At 41.0% G+C, this 27,448-nt stretch overlaps 1 protein-coding gene across 1 annotated transcript in view; it reads right to left on the minus strand.

The window, feature by feature from the left end:
* The window catches only part of LOC138159446 (cocaine esterase-like), a 32,620-nt gene that overhangs the window by 4,504 nt on the left and 668 nt on the right, over positions 1-27,448 (minus strand). The window contains exons 2-11 of the mRNA XM_069085810.1: positions 24,466-24,670; positions 23,108-23,246; positions 20,845-20,978; positions 15,387-15,540; positions 14,139-14,243; positions 13,139-13,237; positions 7,226-7,366; positions 5,070-5,144; positions 3,590-3,737; positions 770-892 (exon numbers count right to left, since the gene is read on the minus strand). Coding sequence (XP_068941911.1) covers positions 770-892; positions 3,590-3,737; positions 5,070-5,144; positions 7,226-7,366; positions 13,139-13,237; positions 14,139-14,243; positions 15,387-15,540; positions 20,845-20,978; positions 23,108-23,246; positions 24,466-24,670 — 1,323 coding nt within the window. The remainder of the gene's footprint in view (positions 1-769; positions 893-3,589; positions 3,738-5,069; positions 5,145-7,225; positions 7,367-13,138; positions 13,238-14,138; positions 14,244-15,386; positions 15,541-20,844; positions 20,979-23,107; positions 23,247-24,465; positions 24,671-27,448) is intronic.

A 27,448-nucleotide genomic window follows, 5' to 3' on the forward strand; every position in this document is an offset into this window, starting at 1 on the left:
AAGGGAGGAAGGAAGGGAGGTAGGGAGGGAGGAAAGAAGAAAGGAAGGAAAGATGGAAGGAAGGTAGGGAACTTTTCCAGAATATTGGACAGATCCTCTCTGCAGGATTTAAGGAAGCACAAGGACAAGAATCACCCAAGAGGAGTTGGTGTGCCAGGTTAGGGTCTACATCAGAGGAGAGGTGACGGTATGCTGAGGTCACCAGGTCACTGACATATGGAAATGTGTTTTGTATTCCTGCCCCATCTTCTCTTCTGGGGAGTAAAGGACAGGAAGTCAGAGACTGTGCCTTATTTATCTTTGTGTCTTCCCCAGAGCTGAATAGAGGGCTTTGTATCTTGGATGTGCTTAATCATATGAACTGAATTGAACAGAAGAACTGATTCAATCTCCTGATTCAGTTCACCTGAACAAGAAAATTGAGTTAGGGGCTGAGACTTTAATCTCCAATCACTCAGTCAACCAGGTAACTGTTCATTGCTTCCTCTCTCCCCAGCATTGTGCCAAGGGTTGGAGATACAACTCAAAAGAACCAAAAAGAAAAACAAAAACTCCTCTCAGGCAGCTGGGCCCCTATTCAATGCCTCCTTGGGATACCTGGTAAGGCAGAAAGAGCACTGGATTTGGGGTTAGACCTGCTAATTCTGTCATATATAAGGCTAATCCTCTCTCTGAACTTCATTTTCCTCTTCTGTAGGAAAGAGGCAATCCCTCCCTTCCCCACACCCCCACCCACATCTTCCCGGTCCCTCCTTTCTCTATTGCTTACAAGGTACTCCAAAGACAAACCGCAGCTCATCGCCATGGTCGGCTTTTACGGAGTCTGGCTTGAGGTCCTTCAGGATGCTCACTCTGTGCTGAAATTCATAAAAGTAGACTGGAGAGCTGGGACCTAGGCAAACAAAAGAAATGTCCATGGTTATTGATACATTCAACACAGGGCAGAGCCACATGCCAGAGGCCCCAGCCTGATTCCCTCCTTTGGGGTGGGGGGCAATGGTAACTGGTCCCGAACAGGCAAGCTCCTAGAGGGAAGCCCTTTTACAAATACTGTCCAAGAGCAATGCTGTGAAACAGGACAAGTGCTGTGGTCTAGTGTAAGAGAACCTGGAATAGGGATGGCTAGGTGGTGCATTGAGTAAACGCCAGCCCCCAGAGTCAGGAGGACCCGAGTTCAGTTCCCGTCTCAGACATTTAAACACACCCACACACAAAAAACTAGCTGTGTAACCTTGGGCTACTTACTTATCCCCAATTACCCTCCAAAAGGCAAAAAAAAAAAAAAAAAAAGAGAACCTGGATTGGAATCCTGGTGGTGCTGCTACCAACTACAAGAGCTTGGGGGAATACTTTTACTTCTCTGAGGCTGATTTTTCGACTGAAATGTGAAAATAATCATTTGTGGAGTATCTACCCTATGGGAAGGAGAGGAGGAGGGCATAAGCATTTGCTATTCAGTCATTTGCCACTTGTTTTCTACTCTATGTGATCTTGTTTGGAGTTTACTTGGCAGAGAGAGATACTGGAAAGGTTTGCTATTTCCCTCTCTGATTCATTTTACAGATGAAGTAAGTGAAGTAATTTGCCCAAGATCACACAGCTAGCAAGTGTCTAAGACCAGATTTGAACTCAAGAAGTGTCTTCCTGACTCCAGGCTCAGCGCTCTATAACACTATGCCAACTGGCTGCCCTATGAATAAGCTTTTGTAGAGTGCCTACTTTGTACCAGCCATTAGCTAAGTGACTTATAAATACTATACATTGGAGATTTGTAACATCGCTATGATAGAGGTGCTATTATCTTTGCCATTGTACAGATGAGAAAACTGAGGCAAGCAGAAGTTAAATGACTGGCTCAGGATCACACAGCTTGAAGCTGTCTGAAGTCTGGATTTTGACTGAGGTATTCCTGACTTCAGGTCTGATGTTCTATACACTGGGATGAAGTTGCTGTAAGGATCCAGGGGGATAATGGATGCAAAGTGTTTCAGAACAATAAAGCCCTCCAGCAGGGGTTCTTGAGTTTATTTTTAGTGGAGCACTTTGATAACTCAGTTTCAATGTAATTAGTTTTCTATCCTAAGTATTTTGTTTTATATATTATACACATATATATACATATATATAAAATCATTACTCTAGAAAAAATCTTTAACTTTCCCAGGACTGCCAAAGGGTCCACAAAATGCTGTATACCCACAAAACACTGAGAGCATCCGCTTATAGAAATCTGGGTTATATCTTTTTTATTATTTGTAGAATATGTTCACTTAGTTAAGGCCAGCTGGGGTTAGGTGGGAGAATAAGGGAAGAAGGAGGAAGGTTTAATGAGGGGTTTTAAGCAATCTGGAAGCCATGATATCAAAGCCAGAAGCAGGAACCTTCTTGAGCATGTATGAGTGGGTAATTGTGATAGTAATGGCAACTAAAGATTCCCCTGTATTGGCTTGGTTTTCAAATTGATTGTGTTAAAACCCAGAGCTTGTTAATCCCACCTGTGGGATGGACTTGTTGATGTGAAAAGAAAGTCCTGAACTGGGAGGAGCTGGTGATGTAGATTTGGAGAGACAAGTGAGAGGCAGAAGATTTTTTTTGGAAGCAGCACCCACGTGGAGGAAGAGAGAGACTAAGAGAATTGCTGGTGGCCGCTTTGAATTGCCCTGGACTTTTGAGACCTGCCCCCTGAGCTGCCAAGGACTGAGGAGACATGGCTGTTTTGCTGGTACTTTGTCTGTCTGTTTTGATGTTATTTTGCCAGATTTGTCCACTGGTGAAAGACAGTCCTTTTGTTGAAGAAGTCCTGGAACCTGGCTATTCACTAAGAAGCCCTGAGACTGTCCTGCAGACAGAGAGTGAATACTGTCCACTGGTGAAGGACAGTGCTGTTGTTGCAGGGGTCTGGGAGCCTTTCTGTTGGTTCAGAAGCCCTGAAGAAGGATTTTCTTGTTGTATGTTTACAGAAATCCTGGGAGAGGGCTTTGCTAATGTTTTCAGGGTTCTAGGACTGTTCTACAGACAGAGGATGAATTCATGAAGGGACTGGCAATGTATCTTATGGCCTTGCTAAGCCTTGTCTCCCCAGGAACTAAGATTGCTGAGAACTTGCCTCGTGTCAAGATGAAGAAAAGACCTCCATTTGGGTATTAAGTGCTGTGTTTAAACTTGATGTAACTCTGGGGTAGATTCAATTGTGATCCAGGGGTGGGGAACTTTTGACCTTATGTTTGGAAACTAATCTCCATTTGAGAAGAGGAACTTTGTGGTGGACTAAATTAAGGTATAGCCTAGGGGTGGAGAAGTATTTAGAACAGAGACTTTGTAATTGATTGAATGATTGGAAGGTCCTGGGGTGGGGTAGTACTTGGAGATTATTTAATCACACTTAGTAAATGCTGTATTTGGAATGATGTCATGTTTTGATCTTCTCTGTTCTTGGTTTGTCACTGAATAAAATGGAGAGCACTTATGCTGGTATTCTGAACCTTGGGAAGTTGCCTTTCTTTTGGCATTACATTACAGTAATACACATAATGCCCCACAGAAGAGACATTCTTACCCTGATTCTGAAAAGGGTCCATACCATACTCACCGTGTTGATATTTGGCCACTTTGAGAGCTGGGATAGCAAAGAGCAAATCCCCCATCATGTCCTGGAATTGAGCTCGATATTCTTCCAGGTCCTCAGTATCTCTTAAATACTTATCCATCATCAAATGCCCAACCTCAGGAGGAAGACCCTGTAAGAGACCGAGGAAGAGAGAGAGTAACAGAAAAATTAACTTCCCCTAGCAGGGAATTGTTTGGGGATGTTTGTTAGTTGATTGTAAGGAATGAGCAAGGGAGCTAGGTGCCCAGTAGATAAAGCACTGACCCTAGAATAAGGGGGACCTGCGTTCAAATCTGACCTCTGACATGTATTAACTACAATGACCTTCAGCAAGTCACTGAACCCTTTTGGTCTCCATTTCTCATCTGTAAGATGAGCTTGAGAAGGAAATGGCAAAGCACTCCAGTACCTTTGCCAAGAAAACCCCCAAAATGGTCATGAAGAGTCAGATGTGACTCATCAACTAAAAAACCAGAAAGAAGATGCCCACCCAAGTTTGTTTACTCTTCATATTTCCTGGGTCTCATTGGATACCTTTATAGCCTCCTCACCAGGGCCTGCTTTTTCTGGGTTAAATTCTTCAAGATGATACAAACAGCTAGTTGCTGGGAATGGTATAGAAGGGATTTAGGGCTCAAGGAAAGGATAGAGCTACATTGGGTCTCCAAATTCCCTTCCCACTCAGTGACTATGAAAGGAAAAGGTCAGAAGGTGGAAGGACCTTCATTAGCTCTCTCCTGCACTATTTGAGTGGCCTCCTGATTGGTCCCTGTGCCTCAGATCTCTCCCCACTCCAAGTAATCCTCCACTCATCTTCCAAAGTGATTTTCCAAGCACAGATTTTTACCATTTTACTCCCCTGTCCAAACTGAATAAATTCTAGTGGGTGCCCATTACCTCTATCATTAGGTATAAACTCTTCCATTTGGTATTTAGAGCTTTTTACTACCTGGCCCCATTCAGTTTATAATATATACATTTTTAATATCATATATATGCATAATATATTACATACATATATAAATAATGTATATGTGTGTATGTGTGTGCATACATGTTATATAATGTATATAGAATAAAATATACAAAAATATATTATGTTTATAATAATGTATACACTATTAACCTCCTCACTCTCTGTGATCCAGGTATGCCAGCCATCTTGCTCCTCACACTTCCCATTCCATCTCCCATCTCCAAGTCTTTGGATTGGCAACACTCAGCTCAAACAGCACCTTCTATAGAACATCTTTCTTGGTTTCTCCCTCCTCAAGCTACCAGGGCCTTCCCCTTCCCCCAGGATTTGCATTGTGTAGGTTTTTCATCTATCTCTCTATGTGCAGGTCATCTCCCTCATAGAATATAACTTCCTTGAGGACAGGCACTATGTACCTATCCCAGTGCCTGATACCTAGTAGGTGCTTAGAAAAAAAAAAAAAAACACGATTAACTGGTATCTCACCAAAAGTGGATATAGCACTGATGATTGGATACTTTCTTTATCCAGTTTTTCCTTAAATCCAGGAATGTCCATTCCCTGTGAAGAGAAAAAAATCACAGACTGAATAGTCTTTAGGACTTTATAAAATTTATCCATTTTTCAAAAAATCTCATCCAAGGAAGAATTTTATTCTTTAAGGAGGAACTAGTGCCAGTTTTGTTTCAAAGTTACTGCATACCAAATACACACTAAACAATACTCAAATTATTTTGCAAAATGGCCAGCAAAACAGTGGGTAATATCTAGTATATAATAAACAGTGGTCATGGTTGTTCATAAGGACTAGTTGCCTTAGACAAAGACTGATGCTTCCAAGAATAACATTTTGCGAGAAAGGATGCAGGTAAAATTCTATTTTTCTGACTATTGTAAATGGACTGACTTTTTATGCATAAGCTTAAGGAGGCAGCTGACAAATGGTTGTTAATATCATTTCATATGTAAAATTAATATTGACCCAATGGCCTTTAGATTGGACGATTTGAAGTCTATAGAACAGAGACCTTGTCTCACATCAGGAAGCCCAGGTTCTAGTCCCAGCTATCTGACTGGAGTTACAGCATTTCCTTTCTGGGAGCCTCAGTTCTCTACTTTACAAAGTAGAAAAAAAACATTTTAGTATGATGAACCTCAAAGCAGGTACTATGAATGCAGTTTTGTGCAAACTATAAAGTGCTATGTTGACATCAGCTAGTATCATTCACTATTCATTTGAAATAAAGAGGCTTGAGGCAGTTAGGTGACAGTGGATAGAAGGGAAGGACTTGGAGTCAGGAAGATCTGAGTTCAAATCAAGTCTCAGACACTAACTAGCTACATGAGCCTGAGCAAGTCAATTAACTCCCACTGCCTACAAAAATTTTTTAAAAAGAGACTTATACAGGATTTGCTTGTGCTTCTCTTCCTAAACATCTGAGCAGATTTTTACGTGAAATGACTCATCCGTGGAGAAAATAAGCAAAGGTAGAATCATTGCTGATTCTAACAGGGATGTCTGTTCAGGGTAACTTTTCTGATTTTAGAAAAAGCAAATTTACAGATGACACGAAGTTAGAAAAAAAGCAATTTACCAGCTAGAATATTTGACTGACCACATAGTCATTAGCATCAAACTTAATGGAGGCAATGTCTTACAATCTCAAGATGAGGAAAGCATGGTTAGACAACAATTTATTTGCAAAAGATTGAGGGATTGAGGTGAACCACAAGTCCAGAAGGAGGCAACAGGGTAATATGGCAACCCAAAAAGCAAGGTGATATTGAAGAGTGTTAAGAGAGTCGTAGCTTCCAAGGAGGGTCCCTGTGTGCTCTGCCTTTGGGGAGGCTACAGTTATCCTTTCCACATCAAGACTTTCCTCATCATGGTTTCAACATATTGCAGGGAAGCATAAGGAATTAAGTGGGAATTTTTGGAGAGTTTTGCTGAAGCAGCAGATAACAGGTGAAGGGCATCAGATGACATAGAAAAAGGTTAGAAACTCAGAAATATACAAAATATATAGTATTATGTAATATCAACACATTTGTCATTTAATATCATAATGATTCAATCTTTTTCTCTGTTATGAAAGGTGAGACAAAAAATTTTACACAGATTTTTCAGATTGTGGGGGTACTGCAGCTCAATCCCTATTATGTAGAAGGGATAACTGTATATCTGGAATCTTTTGTCTAGTTCTGGGCATCGCATTCAGGTAGAAAATAGAGAAGCTGAAAAGGGACTCAAGATCTTGCCATATAGTGATGGGTTAAAAGAGTGGGTTTTGCTGGCCAAAGAAAAAACCTAGGAAAGTGGAAGACATGATTAGTTGTTTTTAAGTGTCCAGTGTTTAGTCACATGGAAGAAGCATTTAACTGGCATTTGCCCTAAGGGAAGAACTTTGAACAAGACATAGAAATAGAAAAAGTAAATTTCCATTTGGTTTCATGATGCCCAGTCCAACTATGAAAGCTGCCTAAAAGTGGAAGGAGCTGCCTCAAGAGGCAGAAGGCTTTCCCTCCTTGGAGGTCTTCAAGCAGAGGCTGCATGTCCATTTGTCCAGTAAGTTATAGAAGGGATTCTCCTTCAACTGAGCAACTCAAAAAGTCTGTGATTCTTTAGAGAAACATAATCTTACCACAGGAATAACCCAGCCATATTCATCATTGTTGACACCAATGATGGAAGGGACATGGTGGAACTCTCCTGTAGCCAGCAACTCTTCAGGATGTTTGGGGAAGAATTGTCCATCAACTACACCAGGGATTATCTTGAAATGCTAAAGAAAGTAGCAGAAAAAAAAAGTCGAGTCAATCTCTACAATTTCTCTTCAGTGTATCACTTTCTCATCATTCTCATTGTTACCAAATTATTTGAGACACTTTTTTTTATTACTTATCTGGACTTTTTTTTCAGAGGCAATGGTAAGTGGCTGAGGTCAAATTTGAACTCTGGTCTTCCTCATTCTAGTACTAGTGTGCTGTCCACTGTACCACCTAGCTATTTCCACAACAGTCTCCAAACTGGCCTCCTTGTCTCCCCCTATAATTTATCACATACACACACACACACACTCACACACATTCACACACACACTTTCCTCTTCTCATATCTGTTCATGACACACCACTGCATTAAAAAAAAAGTCCTATGGATTCCCATTATTTAAAAAAAAAAGAAAAAAACAAACCTCCAACACTTCAGTCTGGGATTAAGAGCCCTCTTTCTGCCATTTAAGTCTTATCTTATACCATGTGGACTCTGACCTGTGCTGTGTGTTACATCATGTTTCACAGACAATGGATTTCCTGTGCTCTACTTTGTCTTGGCTCACTTCAATTCACATGGACAGAATGACTTTTCCCCCACTGCTACCTGTTAAAATTCTTCACTTCCTTCAAGAGCCAGTTTAACTGCCACATCTTCCACAAAGCCTTATCTGATATGGCCAGAAGGACCCTTCCTTTCCTCAGAATTTCCACCACATGTGCTTATGTTTCCCCCTGTGGACTTGGGTTCTGTAACCTGTGTATGGCATAAAGCCCTCTTCCCTAAGAACAGTTCCATGATGGAATCACCCCTTATCCAAACTTTGTATACTCCAGGCTGGACATAGAAGCTGATCCACAAATGCTTCTGGAATGTACAACAGGAGAGCCCTGGTCTCAAAGTTGATTGATCTGAATTCTAGTTGCTCAGGCACTCCATATTCTAACTATTGGCAAACTATTTCTCTCTGGGTTCCAATTTCCTCCCCTACAAAACAAGTGCATTGGACTAAATTATTGTTATGCCACATTATTATTATATATATGCCACAAAATATCCACTAAATTATATATATGCCACAAAAGCTCCTAAAATGGGGCATTGGAATTGGGCTTTAATAGATGGGGAAGAATTCAACAGAGAAACTAGGGCTGTGAGAGGCAGCAGGGTGAGGGAGGAAAATCACTGGATTGAAAACTGGGAGACACCTGGGCTTGACTCCTAGGTCTGATGTTTATTGACTGTGATGCTGGAGAAGTGGATAAGTCATTGCCTCCAAGCTTCCTTGGAGATTAGTTGTTGTTCAGTTGTGTCTGACTCTTCATGACCCCGTGGACCATCACACACCAGTACTGTCCATGGGGTTTTCTTGGCAAGGACAGTGGAATAGTTTACCATTTCTTCTCCAGTAGATTAAGGCAAATGGAGGTTAAGTATCTTCAGCTAGATAGGAAGTTAGGTTTTCTTGACTCCAGGCATGGTTATTTTTTTAATTAAATTTTATGTTTATTTTTAGTTGACATCATCCATTTCCACAAGATTTTGAGTTACAAATTTTCTCCCCATATTTCCCCTAACCACCACCCCAAAATAGCAATCTCACTGTATACCCCCTCCCCCAATATGCTCTCTCCTATATCCTTCCCCATGCACCCTCCAACTTTCTAGTAGGGCAAGATGGATCTCTACGCCTCAGTGCCTGTATATCTTATTTCCCAGTTGCATAATATATATATATATTAAACATTTGATTTTAAAACTTTGAATTCAGATTTGTTCCCTTCCTCCCTCATCACCCACTCCTACTGGGTAGATAAGCAATTCAACATAGGCTGTACATGTGTAGCTATGCAAAACATTTCCATAGTGGATATATTGTGAAAGACTGACTATATTTCCCTCCATTCTATGCTGCCCCCCACTTGATCTATTCTCTACTTTGACCCTGTCCCTTTTCAAAAGCAGATGCTTCCAACTTCACTTGCCCCCAACCTGCCCTCCCCTCCATCATCTCCCCTCTCATTCCCTTGCCCCCTACTCTCCTGTAGGGTGAGATACCCTATTTAGTGTGTATGTCATTTCCTCCCTAAGCCAAATTCAATGAGAGTAAGGTTGGCCCATTCCCTTTTGCCTTCCTGTTCTTTCCCTCCATTGTAACAGTTTTCCCTTGCCTCTTCTATGTGAGATAATTTATCCCATTCTATCTCTCCCCATCTCCTCTCATTATATTCTTCTCTCACATCTCAGTTTCACCTTTTAAGTACCATCCCTTCCTATTCAATTGGTCCTGTGCCCTCTGTCAATGTATACATTTGTACATATATACACACATTCTCATATGTATTCATATGCCCATATAGCCTCCTATATAGACATATATATGTATGTATACATATATGTATATTATATTCCCTTCAACTATTCTCATACTGAGAAAAGTTTCATAAGTTACAATTATTGTTTTTCCATATAGGTGTTTATATTCTCATGCTTCTCTTGCTTCTTGTATCTGAATGTCAGATTTTCTATTCAACTCTGTTTTTTTCATCATGAATGCTTGGAAGTCCTCTATTCCATTGAATGACCATATTTTCCCCTGAATATGATACTCAATTTTTCTGGGTATGTGATACTTGGTTTTAATCCCATCTCCTTTGACCTCTAGAATGTTATATTCCAAGCCCTTTGATCCCTCAGTGTAGTAGCTGCAAGATCCTGTGTTATTCTGATTGTGTTTCCACAGTATTCAAATTGTTTCTTCCTCACTGCTTGTAATATTTTCTCCTTGATTTGGGAACTCTGGAACCTGGCTATAATATTCCTAGGAGTTATCTTTTTGGGCTCTTTTTTAAGAGGTGATTGGTGGATTCTTTCCACATCTATTTTGCCCTCTGGTTCTAAAACAACAGGGCAGTTTTCCTTGAGAATTTCTTGAAGGATGATTTCTAGGTTCTTTTTGTGATCATGGCTTTCAAGTAGTCTAATAATTTTTAAATTATCTCTCCTGGATCTGTTTTCCAGGTCAGTGGTTTTTCCAATGAGATATTTCACATTGCCTTCTATTTTTTCATTTGTTTGGATCTGTTTAATAGTATCTTGATTTCTTATAAAGCCAATAGCTTCCATTTGCTCCAATCTAATTCTGAAGGAATGATTCTCTTCAGTGAGCTTTTGAGATTATTTTTCCATCTGAAAAATTCAGCTTTTTAAGGCATTCTTCTCCTCATTTGGCTTTTTGAGCCTCTTTTGCCATTTGAGTTAGTCTATATTTTAAGGTGTTATTTTCTTCAGTCAGGTTGTTGACTCTCTTTTCATGATTTTCTTGCATCATTCTCATTTCTCTTCCCAATTTTTCCTCCACTTCTCTTATTTGGTTTTCAAAATCCTTCTTAAGCTCCTCAATGGCCTGTAGCCAATTCATATTTTTCTTGGAAGCTTTTGGTGCAAGAGTTCTGACTTCATTGTCTTCCTCCTGTTCCATGCTTTGATCCTTTTTGTCCCCAAAATAGGAATCTAAAGTTAGATTGCTGTGCTTGCTTTGCTTCCTTTGCTTGCTCATGTTGCCACTCAATTACTTGACTTTTGAGCTTTTTGCCACAGTAGAACTCTGCTTCCAGAGAGGAGGGCTTTGTCCTAAATTGCTGGGGTTTTTGCAGCTGCCAGATCTATTAGTTGGCTGTCCTCTCTGAAGCCTCCACCTGCTCTGGCACCTGGTCACACACCCCAGGACCTCCACCCTAGATAGTGATTCAGATACAAGCAGGTTAAAAAAGAGCTATTACCTGTCAGAATGTTTGCTTGGTCCCCCTACAATGTACAGGTCAGGGACTCTGAAGCAGCAATGTGGCAGTGGCCGCCACACTTCAGTTACTTCTCCCTCCGGGGCCAGAGGTCCTATCATACTCCCAGACTTCATGTTCCCAAAGTTCCCACTGACCTCTCACTTTGTCCTTAGCATCTATGGGTTGATAATTCTGGAAACCACCAAAGCAGCTGGTGATCCACTTACCCAGAGTCCTTCCACCTGGGGTGTCTGGTCATGGCTGCCCTGAGGCTAAAACCACAGACTCACATGGGGCAGGGCTATGCTCCCAGAGGACTGTGATGGACCCTTCCTGCTGGCCTGCAGGTCTGTCTTCAGCAGGAGATTAGTTTCTCTCTGTCACTTTGTGGGTACTGGAGCTCTAAAGTTTGTTTACAGCCATTTTTTACATGTATTGGAGGAGGTGAAAGCAGGATCCGTGCACAAGTCCTGTTTCTACTCCACCATCTTGGCTCTACCCCCCAGTCATGGTTCTTTATTCACAGAGACCTCCTCAAAGGTTTATCCATCTATAAAATTGGAATAATGATTCTTACACTCCCAACCTCATTGATTCCTATGAGAAAGGTCTTTTATGGTAATAAGAAGCAATGACTTTGTAAGCATAAGACTCACATAAACAAAGGCTCAGAAGTAAGTATAGGGAACATTTGAAAGACTGAGGACAGATGAGTCTGTGTAGAGCATAGAGTGAATGCAGGGAAGTACCGTGTTTCCCCGATAATAAGACCTATCCTGAAAATAAGCCCTCCCCTTACTTTGTAAGATTCCTCTAAAATAAGCCCTCCCCCGAAAATAAGCCCTATTGAGATTGCTACTGTAGTGAAGGTGATCCCCTGCGCTACACGCTACATTATCGCCCCCCCCCCCGGGTGAAACGCATGCCGTGCTCCAAGCTGCATCCAATCAGAACTGCAACAGTGAGCGCGTCATCCTGTTCTTCCCCAGTGATTTGCTTATTGAATAAAGGTACATTTTTTTGTTCACATTTACCTGTTTATTAAAATTGCTGTCAATGTTCATTAAAATAAGCCCTCCCCTGAAAATAAGCCCTCTGGTGTTTTTCTGTCCAAAAAAATTAATAAGACAGTGTCTTATTATCAGGGAAACATGGTAATAGGTCAAAAGACAAGAAAGAGGTGAAGGGCTCAAAGTGTTCAGTGCTCTGAATTCTTGGCTTGAGTGTGAATGAAAGTCAGGAATTCTTTCTTCTCCCATCTCCTTGGCATCTGCATGGCCAATTGAAATGTGACCTTACAGATGCTTTGGTAAAGGTTTAGACTACAGATTTTGAGCTAGAAGGTACTTTAGAAGATCATCTGGTCCAACCCCCTCATTTTCCAGATGAGGAAACTGTTGTTGAGTCAGAATAAAAAATATAATAGTTCTCCAAATGAAGGAAGAGGAGTGAACATGGTTAATAGAGAGAGTAATTAGATTGAGTGGTAGCTAGGGGCACGGTGGACAGAGTACCAGGCCTGGAGTCAGAAAGACTAACCTTCCTAAATTCAAATCTGCTCTCAAACACTTATTAGCTGGGAGACCCTGGGCAAGTCATTTAACCATGTCAGCCTCGGTTTCTTAATGAGCCAAAGAAGGAAATAGCCAAGCAAACCAGTATCTTTGCTAAGAAATCTCCAAATAAGGTCACAAAGAGTCGGACATGACTGAAAAATGACTAAACAATTAGATACAATTAGAACTGGTTTAACACTTCTTCTGGCTCTAACCCTTAGCAGAAAGCAGAACATCAGAGTGAGAAGAGGCATTCAGATATAGAATATTGGAGGTAGAATCATCCTTGAAGATCATCCAGTTAGGGGGAAACTGATGCTGACAATGACATTCCCCAGATCTTCACCTCATTATCACCTAATGAAGGTTGGGAACCCAGTACTGTTCTAAGCTGTTTTGATGGCTCTTTCTGGAACTGGAACCCCAGCTTCTCTGCTCACATACCTTGGTAATGGCCAGGATCTCATCCTCAGATTTGCTCCTAAGGCAATGAACCATGGAGGCTGAATTGTGTCTATCACAAGCAGACAGATTGGCAATGACCTGCAAAGAGGCACCCACACAGAGTTAATATTCTCATAGAGGAATCTATGACTTATATTACAATAGAAGAATCCTTTCATACTATTCAGTAAGCTAGGAAAGGATCATTTCTATAGCTGATGATGCAGTAATGGCAAAAAAGAAACCAAAGTAGAATCTGACCATCTAATGCGGTGAGTCCCCCAATCATGAGCCTACAATGTACAGGGCTCAGTGCCAGCAAATGGAGATGGGGATGGACAGGGGCAGGTTACAAAGACATGGTCCCTGATCCCAAAGAGTTTACCATTTATTCTGGGAGAAAAGATCTAATATTCATAAAAGACACACGATGGGGCCCAGTATGTTGAAAGAGCCCTGACATTGGGTCAGAGACCTCAGTTCTGGTCCCAGTTCAGTCACCAGGTTATTGTATGACCTTGGACAAGTCACAGAATGACAGAACCAGAGAGGTAGAAGGGACCTCACAGATCATTCCATCTAACCTATACCTGGGCCCCCTCAAGAAACTTTTCCTGTTATTCTGGGAGTTTCCAAAAATAGAATTTGGAGCTAGAAGGGGCTTTAGAAACAATCTAATTGAAACTGCTTTTACAGAGGAAGAATTTGAGGCCCCAAGAAGGAAATGCCATACCTAAAATCACAGGCATAGGAATAAGCACAGCAGGTAACTGAATCCTCCCTCTCTGTGCCTCCATTTCCTCGTCTGTAAAATAAGGGGATTGGGCGAGATGATCTCTATGGTAGCAATCAGTTTGAACATTCAGTGGCATTCCAGGGCACTTTCTCATGCCTCAGGTGAGCCAAAAGATCACTGGGTCACTGAGCCATGGGGTTGGGAGGCTAAAAAGCCTAAAGAAAGATAAAGGTGATTGCAAAGATCAAATAACAAGGAACTTACATTAGCAACCATTTCTGAACTGGAAGAAATCAGGCCAGGGAGGATGGCCACACCACTCTCCATGATTGCTCTGTGGAACAAGCCTTTGGACATGGGGGACACAATCTGGGGAAGCAAAGCACAGCAGAGGGGAGGAGGATGCAGTCATGAGGAGACCCAGAAACTCCTGGCTTAGCACAGACAGGGAGGCATGAGTCTGAAAGCCAGAACTGTTACTTTCCCTGCCATATCCCTAAGCTTACCCTATAGGACAGTCCCACACAGGAGTCTGTCTAGGGGACCCTGACCCTTGAACCCTTTGGCACAGCCAGGCCTATAAGATAATTAGACAGAAAAGAAGGCTAAATAGCCTTGGCCATGATCCTGGACTCTCTGGATGGTACAGTAACAGGGTATGATAAGATGCCTGTGCTCTGTAACCCAGCAATGCTGTTTCAATGCCTGGCCTCTTTATAAAATCCCATTAATTATTGGTTATTATTTCTTTATTTTTTGTTGGCTATGAGAAAACCCAGGGTTGTGGTTAGGATCAAATGACTTCAAATCCACTAGTTTTCCCCACTATATCAGAAGTATTTCCTACTTTCCCATCAGCTATGTTTTTTTTTTAGAATTATCCTTCTGCTGAAGACTTCCTCTCCTGCCCTATCACAGCCTGGAGGCTATGTCAGTGTCGTGCAAACTCCTGGGGGAGGAAGGCTACCAAGCCAAAAGATCTTTGCCTCCAAGGCCTCTGATGGATTTTATGTCTGTCATATGAGGGCCAGCCATGTTTAGCTCTTAGAGATTCATGAGCAAAGACTGGACAGAGCAGATCTATAGCCACAGCTGGTCAAAAAGGCCACCTGGGAAGGTACAGAGAAGTCCTGAGCAGCATTGGGAAGAGGAGCTCCTCAGTGGTGAAATTGGGGGTCCATTAGGTGTTGAATTATTTCATCATTACACTACATATTTCTTTTGATCTTACTTGAAGTTGTTAATAAGCCTTTAAAAATAGATAACTCATCTTCTATCTCCAGTAAAGAGGAAAAACAGCCTAGATGAGCAGTTGGGACTAATATAAGGAGTGTAGTGGTATCTCCAAATAAAAGTGAAGAGCAGGTGCCATCTTTAAAGAAAGAAGTCAATAACCCTAATGGCTCTGAGACAGGGGAGGATAAAAGAAGAGGAAGGAAAACTCAAGTCTGTGAGACTGGTTTTAGTTATAAGAGACCCCCTTGAGGCTGCAGTCATTTCTTTACCACCTACATGTGAGGAAACACTGGCTCCCCCAGCAGACTCTCCAAAGATGGTCACACAGCCAGGATCTCCTCCAAAGTGGGCAATGTTCTTCTGGACCCACCTCAGGGCAGCCACCTGATCCAGGTAACCCCAGTTGCCATGTGCATGGTCATCCCCAGTGCTGAAAACCAGATATTAGACAAGGTTGGAGAATTCTGAAGAAGAACATCAGGTTCATAGGATTATGCAATTTAAAAACTGTTATCCAGCCTTTAGCTGGATAACACGGTAGACAGATTGCTTGAATTAGACCTGGCAAGACCAGTGTTCATGTACTGGCTGTGTGATCATGGGTTAGTCACTTAGATCTCTGCCTTAGTTACCTCATCTGGAAAATGGGGACAACAATGGCATGTATCTCTCAGTTTTTGCAGGGATAAAATGACACACTATTTTTAAAGTACTTTGCAAACATTAAAGGAGCATAGAAATGCTATTTGTTGTTGTTTTTATTTTACAGGTGTAAAGTGGTGAGATATATCTTGAATTCCCCTATCTGAACGACTTCCAGTGAGGCCTCTTCAGTGGCTCACTGTGCCTTCCAGGAGGAGCCCCCACCATGTTTCTTTCCTCCCATCCAGCTTTCTCAGTGATCTCTTCCACCTCCCCAGCACCTGCCTTGCCTCCACTCTCTCTTCTCCTTCCTTTTTTTTAGTTCTCCTATCTGTTTTCTCTTCCTACATTAGAATGTGTTAACCTTTAAAAAGTTTGGCTAAAGGACACAACAGGCTAGGTGATAAACAGTTACAGCATTTATTCTCTTCAAACTAGAAGACTTGTACAAGAAGTTAGAAGATGAGTCCTAACATCTGAATAAAGTAATCAGAAAGCTTAATACATTTTAGAACCAGCCCAATTCAGGGTAAAGATAATGACTACAAGGAATTATCTTAATAAGATAAGAGAGTTGACCAGGTATCAATTGATTTTATGACCTAGAACATCTGTGTTTTCTTTATCATTAACATGCCATAATATAATACATGCCACACAAAAAATTTAGATGAGAAAAGTTTCCATTATTCAAGATAGTGCCTTAGGTCCAGGGTCTTATACTTGGCAGAAGAAAGAATTCTCTTAAGTTAGCCATGTCTGGGGGAAGGGATATTCTCTGAATTTACTCAGAGAACAAAGAAGCTGTTGGGTCTGTTTTATGATCTCTGCTTTCCTCTTATAAGGAGTATGTCCCAAGGAAGGGGGAAACCCTACTTTCAGCTTTATCTGGTCTCCAGAGTTGTTGACACAGGAAAAGGCATTTTTAAAGCAAGGCAAAGCAGTCTGTTTAATTCAGACTTTGGGAAAAATATGATATTCAATGATTATCACATGTCAAGTCAAGAAACATTTATTGAGCATCTACTATGTGCCAGGCAGTATACAAAACCCTAGGCATAAGAAGAAAGGAAAGAATAACCCCTGCTGTCAAGGAGTTTACAGTCTAATGGGTGAGGCAGCTGTGCCCAAACTAGATCTAAACAGGATCAACTGGGGATGATCCTGGGGGGAAGGCCCTGACAGTAAGGGAGACAGGGATAGGCTTCTTACTGAAGGTGGGATTATCACCTAGTCCCAAAGGAAGCCAGAAGGAGGAGTGAATATCAACAGATTCAAAGGAGCATCTTTTTCAATGATCAGGATGGAGGCAGAGAATGTGGAAAAACCTGCACAGACTAGAGAGGAAGAAGAAAGTGAGGCTTCTCTCCATGAACTCTGCAATCCAGCAGCATCTTCCTCCTTGCTGTCCTTAAGTATGTCTCTTTACCTCCCAAGTCTGACTTTCACTGGTTAGCCCCATGACTGGAATTCCTTGAAGGAATCTGAAACAGTGCTAATCCCACCTTCTTCAAGAGATCTCATTTTTCATCTTTGCCCTCATCCCAAACCCCTCACTGCTAGAAACTTCTAGAGCAAGGACTCCAGTTTGAAGCTTTATAGAAAAATGATCCTGGGGAAGCTAGGAGAGCCTTTATTACCATGTAGTGTACCAAGCAGGCAAAAATGAAAGCCACACACACTTCATATGACAACATGCATTTAAAGACAGAGATTCAGTGGACTCACATGAGGGAGACTTATACAATAGCAAAATCTTGGTGGGAGTACACACTCACAGAGGGGTTTGAGTAGGTCAGTGTCTTCCCATAAAAGGTTGTTTGGGACAGACAATCAGCACCATATGAGAGATAAGGGAGTCTTAATCAGACCCAGATGTGCTGGGGAAATTCCCCAGGATCCCTTACTGATGCAGGACTCAAGGACACCAAGAGTAGGTGCCAGCACACAGACAGTCAGCTGGGAGTCCATTTGGGACCTGAGGTTTTCACAGGATCATAGTTAATTCAGAGCCTGTGAAAGTACTGGCTCTCTGCTATTGCTTAAATGTTTTATGGTCCTTAGTGCACCTCCCCTGGGACTGCCTGTTGGAGTCCTATCATTTATAACAAGAAGGTGACACAATGTATTTCAAAAATGATGATTGTCACACCTTCCCTCTGAGATTGCTTCTCCTGTACATTGCATATATTGTGTATCTATATGGCTATTCATATGTTTTCTCCCATTAAAACTGAACTGCCTGAGGGTATGAATTGACTTTCTTTTGTATCCCAAACACTTAGCACATTGACTGGCATAAAATAAGTGTTTATAAAAAGGCTTCTTAACTGATTGACTGAATAAAGGGGTGGTGATATGATCTGTGCTGTAGGAAGATTGTTGACAGCTGAGTGGAGGATGTACTAGAGTAGGGAGAGAAGAGGCAAAGAGGCCAATGAAGCAAACATGGTTAATCCAAGTATAAAGTGGTGACAGTTCTCCCTCAAGAGTTTGCAGTGTCAGAGGAGAGAAGTGGGTGTATATGAGAGATGTAGCAAAGGTATAATTAGTAAGACTTGGCAACAGATTGTCTACAGGGGAAAAGAGAGTGAGAAGTGGACCATGGCCCCTAGATCAAAAGCCCAGGTGACTGGGAGGATGATGGTGCCTTTAACAAATAATAAGGATGTTCTGAAGAGGGGAGACCTTGGTGGGAAAGAGAAAGAGTTCAGTTTGGGGAATGTTGAGTTTATAATGTGTATAGGACATACTCTTTGAGATAGTTGAAGATGGATCACTGTAGTTCTGGTCTGGAGACTGGAAGTCAGACAGGTGACAATAAAGAGAGTAGGAGAAAAGAACCAAGATATCTAGCTGTAAAAGGCAAGCAACATATGAGATGATGGGGGAAGAAGAGGTGGATGGATTGATCAGCAAGGTTTTTTGAGAATAGAGGAGAGATTTGGGCAAGTTTGTAGGTAGTAGGGAAGCAGCTAGGGGAAGCAGTGGTGGTGGTGGTAGAGAAAGGGGAATAGAGGATAAGAAAATGAAAGGAGAGGAGAAGGGGAGAGAAAGAGAGAGAGAGAAAGAGAGAGAGAGAGAGAGAGAGAGAGAGAGGGAGAGAGAGAGAGAGAGACAGAGAGAGAGAGAGAGAGAGAGAGAGAGTCAGACTCTAAGGAATAGTGAAAGTGAGAATGATAGAAAGGGCAATCTTCTGGAAAAAAAACTTTGCAGAATGGGATCATTTTGTGTCTGTCAATAACTTAGCCTTAGTGAAGAAAAGTTCCATCTCTTCATTTAAGACAGAGGTAAAGGAGGAGATAGTAACAGGAGGCATCTAATCAGTGTGAGATAAGAAGAGCATATTAAGGAGCTTAGTGGATAGCCTCATTTTATTCAGCAAAATAAAAAGCAAGGTTTAGAGAGGAGATGGCAAGTAGAGGAGAATCCATGAAAAAAGTGAGGAGGGATGCAGTGGTTTAGAAAAGCCATTCTGGTGGGTGAGACAATGAATTGATTACAGAATTGCAAAAGGATTGCCTTGCTTCAGTGAGGACCCACTTAAGATTATGGAACATTAATCTGCATGGATTCAGACAACACAGTTTCATGATATTCTCTAGGTTCATTCAGCAGTTTTCAAAGAAGAGCAAAAGGAGTGAGTGATAGGAGTCATACAAGGCTGAGGTTTGACAGGGAAAGACTTGTCATAGGATAAGGGGTCAGTGTAGAGATGAAGTGGTACACTAAAGGGTTAAGATGCAGAAGGGAAGAGAGTATAACCAGGTAGGGATAATGGCCTGGGAAAGAACTGAGAGATGGGGGGATCGAAGGTCAAGGTGAGTATAAAGAATAGAGTTAGGGGTTACAAGGCAGAGAGTCTAGTGAAATGGTAAGACATTATAACTAGATAAAGGAATTTTAGAGTTTATTAACATTACCATAACTGAGGTGGGGTGGAGGGGTAGGTTAGGAGAAATGAATACACTGAGGAACTGAGGAGTTAGAATGTTTAAGGGAATATCAATGTTGATTGATAAATGATAAAATATCAATGTTGAAGTCCCTCAGTAGGTGGGTGTTGGGAAAGAGAGAAAGATTATAAAGAAGGTTCTGAACTCATTAAGAAAGGAAGGAGATTTTCCCAGAGGACACAAAATAACAGCTACTAGTATCTTGATTGGGTGATAAATATGGAGTGAATGAACCCCAAAGGAGGAGAAGTTGCTGAGTGATGGTGGCAGAGGGAGAGTCTGGAAGTGGTAGTGGGAAACAAGGAATATCTTGGCATCCCTGTGATGGAGGCATGGGTAAAAAAGCAAGTATACTAGAAATGATCACCAGGAAAGCTGTGCCATCAGAAAAAAAGTCAGTGTTTGGTGAGTGCAAGTAAATAGAAGGGGTAAGAAAGGAAAGGGGTAAAGATGAAAACAGAATTGTTACTTATGGAGCAGGCATTCCAGAGAACACAGTGAAAGGGGTAGGAGCTTTAGAGTAAGACATTATAGAAAATTGGTACTTGGAAAGCTAGTGCAACCATGAGCTTGTAACTATGCAGTACAGTGAGCAGTGAGTGGGTTAACACATTAGGACCATCTTGTTTCCTTATTTTGTAACTTCAGCGTTTAGTACAGTGCCTGGTTCTTAATAAATAGTTTCACTACATTCTTATTGGTCTGCTAGTCTATCTTTCCATTCATCCATCCACCCATCTATTTACCTTTCTATATCTATCTATCTATCTATCTATCTATCTATCTATCTATCTATCTATCTATCTGTCTGTCTGTCTGTCTGTCTGTCTGTCTGTCTGTCTGTCTGTCTGTCTATCTATCTATCTATCAATTTCTCTATCTAGAATATGAGGGCAAGGGAGAAATGAATTTATTGGTCAAAAGAAAAGGGCCTTAATTTGAAATTGGGTCTTCTGGCCACAAATCTAGTACTTTTTCTACTATGTCATGATTAGTTTGTGGGGAAGACAAGGTAAGACAAGAGATATGTCATCTAATCAGGAATTTATGTTTATCATCATTCAACCACTCAGAGATCTGGGAGCTCATGAGGAAAAAAACAGTTATACTCACATTTTACTGGTTTCAAATCTCACCTGAAGAAGCCAAGGATGCCCAACCTGTACTGGACGGTGACCACTACCACATTCTGGGAGGCAGATAGTATAGAACCATCATACATAGAAGCACTGCCAAAAATAAGACCTCCACCATGAATCCAAAGCATCACCTGCAGGAATCAGACAGCATTTTCCTTACAAATTCCACAAAACATGGCTCAGCTGCTCCTTGCTCAATAGGAAAATACTGTATCCTGTTATCTTGTGACCCCTAGAATAAAGTAACTCTAAATGTGAGTGAATTCACTTATCAAGATTTGACAGGAGAGGCATCAGAGCTAGTCTCAGGAAAAAGCCCACTTGGCTGAACTCAGAGGCAGGTCAGATGCTCCTTGGAATCTTCCTGGCAGAATCAATTCCCTGGGGTCCTGTTGCTGCTAAAGATGCACTCAGAGTAAAACAACCTTTTCTAAAGGATCCTACTTCCCTTGGGAAGAGAGAAAGGAGGTAGGATGCCCTTCTAATGGAAACAAACCCAACCAGACAGTAGAGAATGCACCATGGACAAGAAGTTCTCCGGGTCACATCATCCTGTGAATGTTTCACCTGTGGCCCAGAGAACCTTTCTAGGTAGCAGTAACTGCTCTCTCAAAGCCAAGATAAAGTACTAGCATAGATTGCCAGCACTAGGCTATGCCTTCCACTGGTTTTTATTTTTTTAATTACTTTATTTTTCATTTATGGAATTAAACAAGCATTTATATAACATAATAAAACATATTTGCACAAAAAAACTGCAAATCTACTATGTATAACTATCTATTCCTTTTTAATGTACAACCAAGTTATCAAAGTTAATTCTTCCTTTCTCTTTTTACTTTTGGTTCTTATAGGTTATTCACTTTATGGGGAAAAGTTTCAACTGCTTAAAACCCATTTTAAAAAGACTTTACCCCATCTCCTGCCCGTAAGCCTGTGTTTAATCACTCCCAAAGCAATTGCATTGTGGAGATGGGGTCAAGCAGGGAAGAATATAATTTTAATCCTCCATCACTGACACCAAACAGGACTCCCCAACTGCAGCATAGGAGAGCACAGTAATTTTCAACCATGACTATACTGTGAGGGGAACATAGTATTAGAAAACCAGAGCCAAGAAGAGGTAAAAACAAAATCGTATTCTTAAAACATGATGTTGTAATTATTGAGATATGTCCAACATTTTGTGTCCTCGTGTGGGGTTTCTTGGCAGATATCCTGGGCTGTTTTGCTGTTTCTTTCTCCAGTGAATTAAGGCAAAAAGGTGAAGGGATATCCCAGATTGACTGGGATAGTGAGTTCCTAAGGTCCCATCTGAACTCAGGTCTTCCTTTCTGCAGGCCCAGTTCTCTTTCCACTGAGCCAACTCACTGTGTGGTTAGAGCATAGATCTAAGCATTAAATCTTGGATGAGGAACAGATTTTAAAATCTCTATATATAAAATTACAAGACAGAAACCTTCTGTTCCTGTTCAGCTAACACCATGGTGTTTTGAAAGTATGCTTGCTCTTGTGAATGCATTGGGATGCTGCATGCCTAGGAGGTGCAGAGCTCAAGGGGCTTTTGCTCACATTGGAAGATTCTTTCACTTCCCTAGAGCAATGAGACAAAAGGTCTGAAAAGGGATCAAGTAGTGTTTGGAAGATCACACTTTATCAATGCTTTTCTTTGCCTCTTTAGTAATAATAACTTTTGGTAGAAACTGATACCATTCCGGATCATGGAACCAACTTCCTGAAGTTTTTTCAGTCATTTTCAGTCATGTACAACTTTCCATGATCCCATTTGGGATTTTCATGGCAGAGATACTAGAGTGGTGGACCATTTCCTTTACCAGCTCATTTGCTCAGTTTCCACTGAGGCTAACAGGGTTAAGTGACTCGCTGAGGGTCACACAGTTAGGAAGTACCTGAGGTCAGATTTGAACTCAGGAAAATTACTCTTCCTGACTCCAGGCCTGGTACTGTAGCCACTGTTCTATCTGGATACCTTGAAGTAATAATGAGGCATATTCCAGCCTTGTATCCCTAATATGCGCTAACAATGTGAGTTGTGATCAAAGAGTCGAGTGGATTGCTTTGAGAAGTAGTGAGCTCCCTGACCTGTACTGCTTCAGGGAAGGATAGATGACTAGTCAGAGATATTTAGAGAGGATGACTGTTTCCATGGGTGGACAGAAGTGACTTGCAAGTTCCTACCCAGTTCTGATTCCCTAGGATTCTCATCCATTGTTATGGAAATTACAGAGATTTGGCTTACTGGCAATCTGGCCCCCTCCTTTGCATGGCCAGGAACATAGATATTGAGGTACAAACAGTCTTCAGAAATGATAGTAATAGGGATCTTTCCTTTCATGGCCCTTGTCATTTTTTCTAGGAGAGCAACATCCTGCAAACACCTGGAAAAAAAGAGATGACAGATCTGAATAGAATTCTGTGGGGAATATAATAACAATAACTGAGAGCTTTGAGGTGTGCAAAGCACTTTATTGACATGACCTCATTTGACCCTCACCCCTTGAGAAGTCGGTGCTGTTATTATTCCTATTTTACAGATGAGAAAACTGAGTCAGCAAATGTGCAGTGACTTGCCAACACTTCACAACTTCTTATAGAATCTTTTGAGTTTGTTGGTGACTGCTAAATTATAAACAAAGCATTTTTTAAATTTAAAATCTTGGAAACCAAATAGATATTTCCAAGAGGCAAATAGTTGAACATCACAGAGTGTGAATATAATGGAATGCAGCTGCACTGTAAGAGAGGACGAATATGAGGAAGTCAAAAAACCTGCTGCAGATTGCTAAAAGTCGAGCTAGACCAGTGCAGACCTTAACTAGAAGCATTTTACCAAGAACATTATTGCTGGGCACCAGATCAGGTGGATTTTCTTTGTTCCAGAGGAGCATTAGGTTGGAGGCAGGCTGGGGTATGAAATGGGCAATTAGTGTGATCTCCAAAGTAAAAGGCTTCAGACTGCTTAAAACCACACCATGGGGTCAGATTCAATGACCTCCAGCTTTCTGGACCAATCAATCTGTGACTTCTGGCTTGGTTATTTGTCAGCTTTGTGACCTTGGATGAGTCACCTGAGCTCTGCAGTTGTTTAGTTGCCTCTGACCTTTCCTGACCCTTCATGGGGTTTTCATGGCAGAGATACTGGAGCACTTCACCATTTCCTTCTCCAGCTCATTTTACAGAAGAGGAAACTGAGGGCAAACAAGGTTACCTGACTTGCCCACACAGCTAGTAAGTGTCTGAGGTCACATTTGAACTCAAGACTTTCTAACTCCAGGTCCAGGATTCTATCCACTGAGTCACCTAGCTGCTTCTCTTCTTGCTTAGTGTTTGTTTTGCTAGCTCTAGTCATATGTATGCTAACTACCTGACAGTATTTTTCTGAAGTCTGTTATTCTGCAAAGTCCAAATAAATGTGAACTACTACCATAAAGCAAGTATTGAGACCTCACTACCCAGGGGAATATTGCAAACATTCATTTGTTCAACAAATACATAGCAAATTTCTACTCTTTTCAGAGCACATGAAGACAAAATACCAAGTAACACACGGTGGTGTGTTGCTTATCTGGTAAGAAAAGGAGAGAGGAAGGTGCTTACATGGGTGGATGAGCAGTTGCATCTCTGACATTGCTCCATGAATCTGGTGGTTGTGGAGGAGAAAACCTCAGGGCCCCCATAGGGGGTTTGGCAAAGGGGATTCCCAGGAAAACATTGACACCTTTGTCAATCCCCTTGATACTGATTTGAGTCCCTTGGATCTGTCCAGACTCAGTGGTCCTGATAAGGTCATCTGCGTGATGTCCTGTGAACAAAGGGGAAAGAAATCCTCAGGGACAGAGGCTGAAATGATGTCCAAATGCCCCATCTACACCCCACCCACCACCACCATTTTTTCATTAGCAAGCCTTATTTTGTTTCTGCCTCCTCTTGTTTCTGCCATGTATTTTTAATTTCCCTTAAAGATCTCTAGTGATGGGGAACTTATTCCACAGAAGGGCCATTTGTACTACTAAACAGTTCTGTCACTGATTCAGGAGCTGTGCAGCTTGGGGGATCCAGACTTTCAAGATCAAAGCATCTGTTTCCCAATAATCCCACCCACAGCCCAGTTTAGGAAAGAGCAGGGCTAAAAATCAGTGCCATAAAATTTATAAATATGATCCAATTGAACAGAAATTTAATGAGAACCTATGAAGGTCAATGCCCTCAGCTCTGAATTGAGTATAAAATGGCAGGAAGTTACATTCTCCAAAAAAAACAATGATCTGTGCACCAATATCTAGAAATACAAGGGAGAGGTATAAAGGAAAGATCCTGGCAGAGAGCTTGGAAAAGATATGAGGAGGGTCAGGAAACATGTCAGTGCCCAACTTGGGTTTTTAATGAAGTCTTCAATAGAATCACACTTGAGGAAATGCTTTCTGTGTAAGGGAAAGACAATAGACAAAAAAAGGGAGACAGAAGACGTCAGGAGAGGAGAGGTAGATGGAAAGTAGTTACATTGGGCTACAGTATGTGTCAGGAAGACTCATCTTCCTGAGTTCCAATCCATCATCAGACACTTACTAGCTGTGTGACCCTGCACAAATCACTTTACCTGTTGCCCTCATTTTCCTCATCTGTAAAATGATCTGGAAGAACAGGCAAACCAACTCTGCTATCTTTGCCAATGAAACCCTGAACTGAGTCACTCAGTGTTGTATGTGATGAAAAACCACTGAACAACAATATAATAAATATGAACACTGGATTTGGGCTCAGAGGTAGGGGTTCAGATCACACCTCTACTATTTACTGCCTGTGTGAACTTGTTACAATTCCTTTCCCTTCCCTAATATTCATCAATGATCCTTAAGATTCCTCCTACCTGTCAGGACACATGGCCACACTGCCTGAATCAGATGTAAAAAGTCAAGTAAGCCTCTGAAAGATTAGCACTCCTCTTTTTCATATAGCCCAAAATAAAATGGATGGAGTGACTTTAACATACATCATGTGGGCTTCAGTTTATCTTCTATGATAATAGTGGTTTGGAAGATGAAAATAAAGGAATAACCAATTATAAACAACCCATATTCAGAGATAAGAACTCACTATCTGACAAAACCAATGGGAAAACCGGAAAAGAGTGTGGCAGAAACAAGGCATAGACCAACATTTCACACTATATGGCAAAATAATGTACTAATGGCAACATGATTTAGACATAAAGTGTGATACCATAAACAGATAAGGAGAGCAAGGCATAGTTTAACTGTTAGATCTGTGAGGAAGAGAAGAATTTATGACCAAACAAGAGATAGAGAACTTTATGAAACGCAAAATGGATAATGTTGATTGCATTAAATTAAAAAGGTTTTGCACGAGCAAACCAAAACATCAAGGTTAGAAATAAACAGAAAGCTGAGAAAAAAATTTTGCAGTGTTTATGATAAAGCCACATTTCTCAAAAATAAATAAGACTGAGTCATATTTATATGAATATAAGTCATTCTCCAACTAATAAATTGTCAAAGGGTACAAACAGGCTATTTTCAAATGGAGAAATTAACAATGTCTATAGTTATAGTAAAAGATGCTCTTAATCAGTATTGATTAGAGAAATGCAAATAAAAATAACTCAGGTGCCACCTCACATCTACCAGATAGGCTAATATGACAAAAAATGAAAATGATAAATGTTGGAGAAGATGTGGGGAAATTGGGACATTAGTGCAGTTTGTGGAGTTGTGAACTGATCCAATCATTCTGTTGAATAATTTGGAACTCTACCCACAGGGCAATCATACTGTTCATACCCTGTGATCCAGCAATATCATTATCAGGTCTGTATTCCAAAGATTATAAAAGAGATCATTAAAAAGGGAAAAGGTCCCCCATATACAAAAATGTTTAGAGCATCTCTTTTGTGGTGGCAAAGAATTGGAAAGCAAGGGCATGCCCATCAGTTGGAGAATGACTGAACAAGTTGCAGTATATGAATGTAATGAAATAGTATTGTGCTATAAGAAATGATGAGCAGGTGGATTTTAGAAAACCTGGAAAGATTTAGATGAACTGATGCTGAGTGAAGTCAGGAGAACCAGGAGAACATTGCACACAATAATAGCAACATTGTGAGATGATCAGCTATGGTTGACTTAGCTCTTCTCAGCCACAAAATGATCCAAGGCAATACCAAAAGATTCAAGATGGGAAATGTTATCCACATCCAGAGAAAGAACTATGGAGTCTGAATTCAGATCAAAGCATACTATTTTCACTTTGCTTTTGTTTTTTTGTGGCTTTTCTCCTTTGTTCTGTTTCCTCTTTTACAACATGACTAATGTGGAAATGTGTTTATGTGGTTGCAAATGTATAACTCATATGCAATTGCTTACTCTCTTGGGAACAAGGAATGGGAGGAAGGGGATGGAGAAAAAAAATTTGAAATTCAAAATCTTATTTAAAAATGAATGATAAAAACTATCTTTCCAAGTAGTTGGAAAAAATATATATAGAAAGAAAGAAAGAAAGAAAGAAAGAAAGAAAGAAAGAAAGAAAGAAAGAAAGAAAGAAAGAAAGAAAGAAAGAAAGAAAG

Source organism: Petaurus breviceps, unplaced genomic scaffold (assembly GCF_028583685.1).
Source record: "Petaurus breviceps papuanus isolate PSGF00001 unplaced genomic scaffold, PetGlider_PUasm1.0 176, whole genome shotgun sequence".
NCBI lineage: Eukaryota > Metazoa > Chordata > Mammalia > Diprotodontia > Petauridae > Petaurus > Petaurus breviceps.